This window comes from Trachemys scripta, chromosome 12 (genome assembly GCF_013100865.1).
Source record: "Trachemys scripta elegans isolate TJP31775 chromosome 12, CAS_Tse_1.0, whole genome shotgun sequence".
Classification (NCBI taxonomy): Eukaryota; Metazoa; Chordata; order Testudines; family Emydidae; genus Trachemys; species Trachemys scripta.
Window position 1 is genome coordinate 42,803,221 of NC_048309.1, and position 9,132 is coordinate 42,812,352.

The 9,132-nt window shown below is 59.5% G+C and overlaps 2 protein-coding genes across 2 annotated transcripts in view; one reads left to right on the plus strand and one right to left on the minus strand.

Moving 5' to 3' along the window:
- Positions 1 to 4,518, plus strand: part of LOC117885929 (protein KHNYN-like) — a gene marked incomplete at its 5' end in the record, with an annotated part of 7,122 nt that extends 2,604 nt beyond the window's left edge. Inside the window, 5 exon segments of the mRNA XM_034787494.1 lie at positions 329 to 459; positions 659 to 755; positions 1,336 to 1,443; positions 1,779 to 1,880; positions 2,160 to 4,518. Coding sequence (XP_034643385.1) covers positions 329 to 459; positions 659 to 755; positions 1,336 to 1,443; positions 1,779 to 1,880; positions 2,160 to 2,481 — 760 coding nt within the window.
- Positions 4,519 to 5,957: 1,439 nt separating this feature from the next.
- LOC117885997 lies at positions 5,958 to 7,676 on the minus strand. The gene is made up of 2 exons (XM_034787610.1): positions 7,489 to 7,676; positions 5,958 to 7,078 (listed from the first exon to the last, which is right to left on the minus strand). Exons 1-2 carry the CDS (start codon positions 7,663 to 7,665, stop codon positions 6,032 to 6,034), a joined length of 1,224 nt encoding a protein of 407 aa, XP_034643501.1. The 5' UTR covers positions 7,666 to 7,676; the 3' UTR covers positions 5,958 to 6,031.
- Positions 7,677 to 9,132: the final 1,456 nt, after the last annotated feature.

Here is a 9,132-nt window from a genome sequence, read left to right on the forward strand (position 1 = left end):
CCCAGTACTTCTGTTAGTCTCAAAGGTGCCACAGGACCCTCTGTTGCTTTAGTCTAATCTTGGAGCCTATGGGAACGTCAAGCCTTTGATCTGGGGGCTTCATCTGGATTTGAGGTCTCCTGAGGCCCTATGCTTGACTAGTCCGTAGGCATCAGTTGGCTTCAAGACTAAACCAGCCCCAATTCCTCTCCCGCACCTGGTGTAGAGCTCAGAACTCTAGGGCTGTGCCTATAGCATTGGCCCGTCTTCCCCTATGTGCCCAACCCTGTGCTGGGGAACCTGGTGCTGCGCCTCCGTGCCTCAACATCGCCTTCCGTCCCTTCTGTAGGCACGGCTTACACCAGTTCTTCTCCTGCCGGGGCATCGCTCTGGCTGTGCAGTATTTCTGGGACCGTGGGCACCGGGAGGTGACGGTCTTCGTGCCGCAGTGGCGGATGGAGAAGGTTGCCAGGGTGGAAGGTAAGAAGGGAGATGGGTGTGACATTGCCCGGGCCTGCCCCCCAGGGCCCTTCGCTACCCTGCCATGAGCTTGCCCCCCTGGGCCCCTCGTTACCCCACACCACCCTGCCCCCTAGGGCTTGATGTTCATCCACACAGACCCACCTCCTAAAGCCTTGCCCTGTCCCTCAGCCTCATCCCATTTCCCCTCCTCCCCCAGAGAGACATTTCCTGACCCAGCTGCAGGACCTGAGCCTGCTGTCTCTGACGCCCTCACGTCAAGTGGCCGGGAAGCGCATCACATCCTATGATGACAGGTAAATCTGGGGCTCCCTCTCCGCCCCCACTCCCGACCAGGGGAGCCCCCCCACACCCTACGCTGCCCCTGCAGGAGCGGAGGGCTCACTGCAGCCACCGATGTGGCGCTGTCCGAGCCCAGCTGTCAGAGAGCTGAGGGACCAGGCCTTGGAGGCCCACGCCCACTGGGCTTTCCAAGCTGCGAGTTGCTGATACACCCCTGTCTGGTCACATGAGGAACGAAGGGGTGGCTGTGAAGCAGAAAGTCCCTGCGGCTGCAGCTGGGGGTTAATTGAAGGCTGAGCTCCAGAGGTGCGGATGAAATAGAAAAAGAAACAACCTCCTCCCCAGCTTTGTGGTGCCCTTCACTCCAGACCTGCAGCTCGCTTAGAGCAGGCAGACAGGGATCCCCTTATGCCCATCACTTCATTATCACACTGCTTCCCTATAAGGGACTATGGTTCCACTCATGTGGTGCTGCTGCCACCTTGTGGTCAGTGTCGGGTACAGCTGGCATTTGGGACCCTGCTCTTAGCCTTGTCCTGGAGCCCAGAGCAGAGACTGGGGTGCTGGGGTCTCACTCTGCCCCCTTCGGGTTAGGTTCATGCTCAGGCTGGCAGAGGAGACCAACGGGGTCATCGTCACCAATGACCAGCTCCGGGACCTCATGCAGGAGTCCAAGAAATGGATCAGAATCATCAAAGAGAGGTGAGGGGGCCAGGGAATGGGACTTGGGGCCTTTCCCCTCTAAGGGATGCTGGTTCCCACCCAGCCCCTGGGCGGGGACTGGCTGGCTCATGGGGTGCGGAATGGGACACAGAGCCTTTCCCTTCTAGGGGGCATCGGGTCTGATCCAGGCCCGGGGTGGGGGAACTGGCAGGCTCAGCGGGGTGTGAATGGGATCTTGGGCCTTTCCCCTCTAGCGGGAGGCACCAGCTCCAACCTGGCACCAGGGCAGGAAACTAGCTGGCTCAGGTGGACAGAGAAGGGAACACGGGGCCTTTTCCCCTCTATGGGATTCTGAACCTCTTCCTCACTCTCAGACTGCTGCAGTTCACCTTTGTGGGGAACATCTTCATGGTTCCAGATGACCCACTGGGCCGAGAGGGTCCCACCTTGGATGAATTCCTGCAGAAACCCCTCAGGTACCTAGTCATGTGGGGAACCACCTTTCCCGCCCAAGCCTCCTTCAGCTGGGAGGGTTTGATCTGCAGAAATGCCCCATGTACCAAAATCCCTTTAAGGAGACACTGATTCCTCCTCTTGAAGGCTGGCATTTTTGACTGCCAAATGCTTGCCTGCCCCCTGCTGGTCAGACTTGGGAACTGCATGCCTGTCCCACTGCCAACCATCTGGGGGTCAGGCTTGGGGTTGGGGGTGGCTGGGAGCTGATGCTAACTTTGCCTCAATGCACCTCACTGCAGGCCAAAGCCTCCCACTTGCCACTCCTTTGCGGGGCGTGGGGGTCCCTTGCCCATCCCCAGCCGGCCAGCCTCCCAGACGGAGGTGCTGCAGTTGAGGGACAGGAAGCCCCCTGGGGAGCGGCGGCGGAGGAGACAGCCGCAGGAGGAAAGGGAAGAGGAGGAGGAGGTGGTACGGAAGCCATGGGAGACTGAGCAGCTGAGGCAGGAGCTCCTGACAATCTTCATGGGTCAGGACCAGAAGGTGGACTTCGTCCTGCACAGAGAACCCTGTAGCCGGGACCTGAACAAGCTCTCTGAAAACCTGCTGAGCCTCAACTTCTGAGACGTCCACGTCAGCCACTGCTGACCTCCTGGGGTCTACGCTCATCCTCCCACCAGCAGGGATCGCACCCACCGGAATCCTAGCTGAACTTCATTACCAGCAGTAAGCTATTAACCTCCCACCTGGACCAGCTCTTCACGTGGCAACCTCCCATGGTGCATCATGAACAAGGACTGAACCAATGACCTTCAGGACCAAAATCATGGACTTTGCCCCACATAACTCCACTGGCTGGTAGCAGCAGGAAGCTATTATCCTCTCATGTGGACAAGCCCCGCCCCAAGTCACCAGGAGGGCTTGAACCCACAGGTGTCAGTGCTAATAATCATTGACCACAGCAAACTGAGCTGCAGGAGTAAGCCCATTAGCTGGTAGCAGTAGCAGGTTGTTATCCTGTGTGAACCAGCATGTTATATAGCAGCTGGGTCACCAGCCGGGATTGAAGCCACAACGTTAAGTGCCAACATCACAGACGGAGCTGCAGGTGTAACTCTCATTGTCTGGTAGCAGTAGTAGGTTATCATCCTGTTCTGTGGACCACACACGTTGCAGGTGGGTTACCCGCCACGTCTTTCTCCACTCATCCCTCTGAGGTTGGGCCTGGCATCTGATGCAGGTGCCCCACAGTTAGGACTTCGCCAAACGCTGAAGGACCATTTATAGCTAATCTAGGATGCCGTCCCAGAGAGAGACATCCAGCAGCCCTTCTCTGGCCTGGGGAAAGAGATTGCTGCAGCCGTGGGAGAACCCACCTGAACTTGCCTCATCACCCATGATGGAGAAGGGACAGATCATGGCGTATTTATTTTGGAAAACTGACCGCTATACCTGGAAGCTACAACCAAAGCCACCCATGGGAAAAGTGTTGGCTGGTCCTTCTCCAAGCCAACCATTTGTGGTGGCAGTGGCAGCTTGAGGTTCACGGGACAACCTGGCGACGGCCTCCAAACTCAGCCAAGCTGGAGGCTCAGAGCCGGGCAGAAGGAATGCAAGTGGGTACGGTCTTCTTCATCCTTCATTGCAATTGATGGATGAGGGGGAAGAGGGAGATGGCGAGGAAAGAAAGATTGGAGGAGCCCAAGGTTGGGTCCATACTTCTCTACCCCACTTCTCCTCCTCTCACCTTGGCCTTTGCCCTCTCAGACCCTGCACCAGCCCAAGGAGATCTACAAGGCTCCTTCCAACCATCGTAGGATGCTGGCAATCATGTCCTCTTGCTGCTGCATGGAGATTTCCTGTTCCAGGGACCTGCAGGAAGTCCATAACTCTGGGCTTACCCTCTGGTCTGTGCTGTAAGCCCACGACACATGGATGCTTCTCCAAGTCCATGCCCTACGCCCTAGATCTACCTCTGCCTGGCTCCGGTGTCAACGAAGCAGAATCTGTTCCAAGTGCCTCCGAGCGATGGGTGCATTGTGGACCTTAAAGCATGAGTCGCTCTGGCCTGAGCTCAAAGATGCCCTGGCTGTAGGAGGCTCAACATTTCTTTGCTAGAGTTTCTCTCCAAGCTTTGGCCACCATGCTTCCTCCTTGCTAGCCTGTCTCCTTCTGACCTTGGTCAGCTCCAGCCTTCTTCTCTCTGTCTCCTACCTCTTGCCCTCAGCCAGGCCAAAAATCCCGCTCAAGAGAGAGTCCCCTTCTTTGCTCTACCCATCTTTCCTGGAGTCCCAGCTCCTTCAACATCCTATCCATGTTCTGCCTACAAAGTCTTCCAAGATCTCATCCCCCACCAGCCACATTCTCCCTAAGCCTCACCCCATCTCAGCTCCGTGCTTGGAGATGATCTGACCCGCTTGGCACATCCTTCATCTTCCTGCAATCCAATGGCGCTCTTCCAGCCATGTCTCCTGCATTGCCATCCCCTAAGCCTTGTATTCTCCACCTTTCTTATCTTGTCTCGATCTCACCAAAGCTGAGGGCTTGGTGAGTCATTACCCAGCCGTATCAACCTTTATACATTCAGCGGCTATTCATGTAAATACATTTTTTTGATAATAACGATGATAAATAAATGGTGGGGCCCGTGTGATAAAACTGCATTTTCGTCACTCCAAAATTCAGAGACTCTGAGAGGTGTGGGATAGAATTCAGGGTAACCACTGCTCATCACTCCCCTCCCAGAGCTGGGGATAGAACCCAGGAGTCCTGACTCCTAATCCAGCACTGTAAATGTCAGACCACCCACATGTCCCGGATACTTCTACTCCAGTGTAAACCTGGAGCAACACCATTGCAGTCAATGAGTGATTCCAGATAGATGCTGGTGCGGGAGAGGGGTGCTGAGATCTGAATCCAGCCCCGATCCCAGTGCAGTTGGGAGTGACTCTGGATTGACTCTGGGGGAGCTGAAACCACACCAGGATGGGGCACCTAGGGGGTTCTCAGTTTGAGCCCCTCCCCTCCTCAGGAGACGTGGGAGGGAACCAGCTCCCAGGACAAACCTAGTGCCCTAGTCAGACGGGACATTGTGTGTCCCTGGAGAGAGCCAGAGAGTAAGGGCTCCCCATGCCCCCCTTGGCACATGGTTCCCACCCCACACCCTCCTGATGGGCCCTGCTTAGATGGGATGGAGATACCTGAACACAGGGTGGAGGGTAAGGGAGCTAAATGGCCCGGTGATGGGATGGATGGAGAGAGTGGCAAATTATTTGTGTTGTGGTAACTCCTAGAATACCCGGACTGAGATCAGGGCCCCTAACATACCGACCGAGATCGGGGCCCATGCCAGGCACTGCACAGACCCTTCGTGAGAATCAGTTCCTGCCCCAACGATCTTAGTCTCACTAGACAATAGGTGGGATCCTCACCCCATTTTACAGCCAGAGAAACCAAGTCACAGAGACGAACATTCCAAATTGTGTTGAAGGTTTGCGACTGGCTCTAGTGCTGAACAAGGTCACAGGAATAGCAGCCCTACTTTCCCTAGAGACCCTTCCCTGGCCTTCCCCAGATCCCCCATGTCCCTCACCCCCTGAGCTCCCACTGCCATGACCTCCCCCAAACTGATCCCTGGTCTCTCCCAGGCTGCCATCCCTGCCCACACACACCTCTTCCATGGGGTCCTGCAGCTCAGTTGTCACCTGGGGGTCCCTGTTGGGCCAAACCCCATTTTCCCCTGTACTCCCAGACCCCCTGTGATCTGAATAGCGCAGTGGTAAAACCTGTCTTGTGGGTGCAATACCTGCCTGGGACACTAGGGAAGCTCGAAGAAAGAAAAACATGTTGCTGGCCTTCAGGACTCCTGCGTTCTCTCCCTGGCTCTGAATGGGGAGTCGAGTCCAGTGGTTATGGGGGTGGGGCTGAGAGTCAGGACTCTGGGGTTCTATCCCCAGATCCGGGATGGGAGTGGGGTCTAGTGGTTAGAGCAGGGGGCTGGCAGCCACAACTCTGTGTCCTCCCCGACACATTCTGTACCTCAATTTCCCCACCCTGGGAGGGAGCGGGGTGGGGTCCCAAAGCCATCCACAGACAGCCGCTGCCAGTACAACAGAACATCATTTATTCAGCAACAGCGTTAACCTTTCTCCCACCGCCAGCCTCCCTTCCCCAGTCAGATGCCAGTGTCCCCTGAGTCCGACGAGGGTAGCGGGAGGTTGGCAGGTGACGCGGGGCTACGGGTCACCTTGAGGCAGCGGCAGAAGAGTATAGGCCGGTGCCCCAAGCCCAGGTGATACTGCCACCAGTAGAGCTTCTGCCGGGGCTGAAGAATGACCCGCAGCTCCTCTCCCTCTTCGGCCACGGCCTCCCACTCCTCCTGCTCCGTCCTGAGCCCCAGCCCGCCATACACGGGGGGCAGGGAGAACTGGGCCTGGAGCAAGGCCACAGACAGGTCTGCGGGTGCCGGGGAACCGGCCGTGGAGAAGGTCCAGTTGGCCAATTTCTCTTCCACGCGTCCGACCTTCCGGGTTATCTCGTGGCTGCCGGGGAGCGGCCCGTCCGTCTCGTTCTGGATCAGCTTGACGCATTCCCATGCCCCGAAGGTGCCCCTGTGGACCAGGGACAGGCCGCCGGGGAGGAAGCTGGCCACGTCCGCGTGGACGGGGAGGACCTCCTGGTGGCCCGAGCTAGAGAAGAGCTGGCTGTATAGCCCCCGCTGCTCGTCCACACCCAGGAAAGCCAGGTGGGTAGCATTAGGGGCATAGTAGTAGAGTCCATGGCGGGACGCGGGCTCCAGGGGCTTCTCCTCTGCTTCAGCCCCTGTGGTCAGGTCAGCCACAGTCAGAACCACGCCGCGGGCCAGGAAGATGATGGAGAAGCGGCTGCCCCACGAGGCATAGTGGTCTCCGCCGCGGCACGTGGGGTGCAGGGGGAGGGCGTCAGGGCTGGGGGCGGCACTCAGGTCCGTGGTTCGGTGGAACGCGTGTCCCCGGAGGATGCAGACGGCGGAGCCGATGTCGTCGCCCACATAGTGTTCCCCGCCCCGGCAGGCAGGGTGCAGTTCCCGGATCTCTACGGCTTCAGGGGAGTGGCACTCGGGCGCCTGGAGGAAGCAGCCCACGTCGGAGCGGACAACGAAGAAACCATGAGGGGTGGCGAAGACATCGGTGCCAGGGGAATGTGCCCGTGGGGCAATCCCGGCCATGGGGGGGCTGAGAGCCTGGGGGACACCAAAGAGGGAGTGTGAGGGGGGGGGTCCATACTGAAACAGGCCAGGCCAAGACCAGGCGGACCCTGGCGGTGTGGAGGGTGGGAAGGGCACCACCGCCCAGGGCACAGGGTTGGGGAGAATCAGCCTGGCCCCAGAAAGGGAGGTTGGGGGGAGGATGCGGGTGGGGGAGTCACACCAAGAGGGGCCAGGCCCTGGGTGTGGGAGGGGGAAGGAGGCCTGGGTCCCGGGTGGGGGAAACTGGCTCTGCACCGGGCACCGCGGGTACCCAGCAGCCCAGCGCGGCCTCTGCTCCCCCCACCCCAGAAGGGGGACCCCCCTGGAGAGGCCCCACTTGCAGAGCCCCCGGGGGAAGGGGCGATGGGGCAGCCCGCAAGGGGGGGCCGGTCCCCGGATCTCACCGGCGCTGGGAGCGGAGACGCGGCCGTGCGCCCCTCCCCAAGGGCTGCGCCTCCAGCCGGCGCGGGGAGCCCGGAGCCGAGCCCGGGCCGGAGATCCGCTCGGCCCGCCCCAAACGGGAAGTCGTAGCTAACGGGGAGGGGGAGCGGCCGCCCGGCTCCTCCCAACTGCACAGCCATTAAAGGGCCGGTTTGGGGGGAGGGGCAGGACGCCTGGGTTCTCTGTTCCCTGGCTGGGACAGGGCGTGGGCTAGTGATTAGAGCCGGGGGCGGCTGGGGACCAGGACGCCTGGGTTCTCTCCCTTGCTCTGGGATGGGAGTGGGGTCTTGTGGTTGGAGAGTGTGTGTCTATATGGGGGCCTTTGGGCCCAGGACTCCTGGGTTTTTCCCCCTGCTATGAGATGAGGGGGTCTAGCAGTTGGGGGTCAGGCAGCCTGGGGTCTCTCCCTGGCTCTGGACGTGAGTCACGCGGAGCTGGAATACAGCTGGGAGCAGGGCCGGCTCCAGCTTTTTTGCCGCCCCAAGCGGCGAAGAAATAAAAAAGGATAAAGCCGCGATCAGCGGTACTTCGGCGGCAGCTCTACCGCGCCGCTTCATAATGCGGTGGCGGGTCCTTCCCTCCGAAAGGGACTGAGGGACCCGCCGCCGAAGTGCCGCCCCAAGCACCTGCTTCCTGCGCTGGTGCCGGCCCTGGCTGGGAGGTGACTGGCCCAGATTCTGCCCTGCTTGCCCTACATCTGCGCTGTTGCTGAAGGATCCCTAGGGCCCATCGAGCCTGGCCTTTGAGAGTGGCACCCCCTGGTGGAGACTTGTGCAATAACCTCCCTAGTGGGGCCACTCCCTCCTGCTCCCCTTCCCTTATTGCTGGGCCATGCCCTGAATTGCAGGCTTTCACCCTGGCTCCCCCGCCCTGGCACATGGCTCCTCTGCCTTGCTGGCCGTGATCCCCACGAACTTCTGATTGGCCCTTGAGCCTGTTAAATTCGTGTGGCAGTGAGTTCCACAGGTCATTCCTGTCCCCATGGCTCTCAGGGTCCCATTCCTGCTGCCCCCTCGCCCCCCAGCTCTGTCCAGTGGTGATACACTAATAACGCCATGCTGGGGTCTCACGAGGGAGACGGCAGGGCAGATACAGGGGGAGGGGGATGGGAAAGGCTCACCGGGGATGAGATGGGTTTACTGCCTGGGTCCCTCCCCCTTACCTGCGCCTTGTGTGTCCCCTGCCCCAAGCTCCATTATAGGGTGTGCCAGGCATTGGCTAGCCCCTGCTGGGGGCTCTGGCATGTGGGGTCACTATGCCCCAAGAAGCTCTCCTGACTGGGGGGGAAGAGCAGCGAGTTCAGACTTGGTCCCGCAGTGGCTACCATGGCAGGGAGTGAGCAGAAGCCAATCAGGACCAAGTGGCCAGTTCAGGTGGAGCAGGACGTAACCGACTGGGGCTGAATGTTCTCCAGGTTGTGAGGGTCGGTGACTGTGTCATGGGGCCTTTCCCCTCTAGGGGGCGCTGGCTCCCATCCAACTCCAGGGTGGGGGGATTGGTGGCTCAGGGAGGCGGGAATGGGACACAGGGCATTTCCCCTCTAGGTGAACTCGGGGGGACAAAAGTTAAAGAATTAAATCAACGCAGCTCAACATGCTGCTAGCACT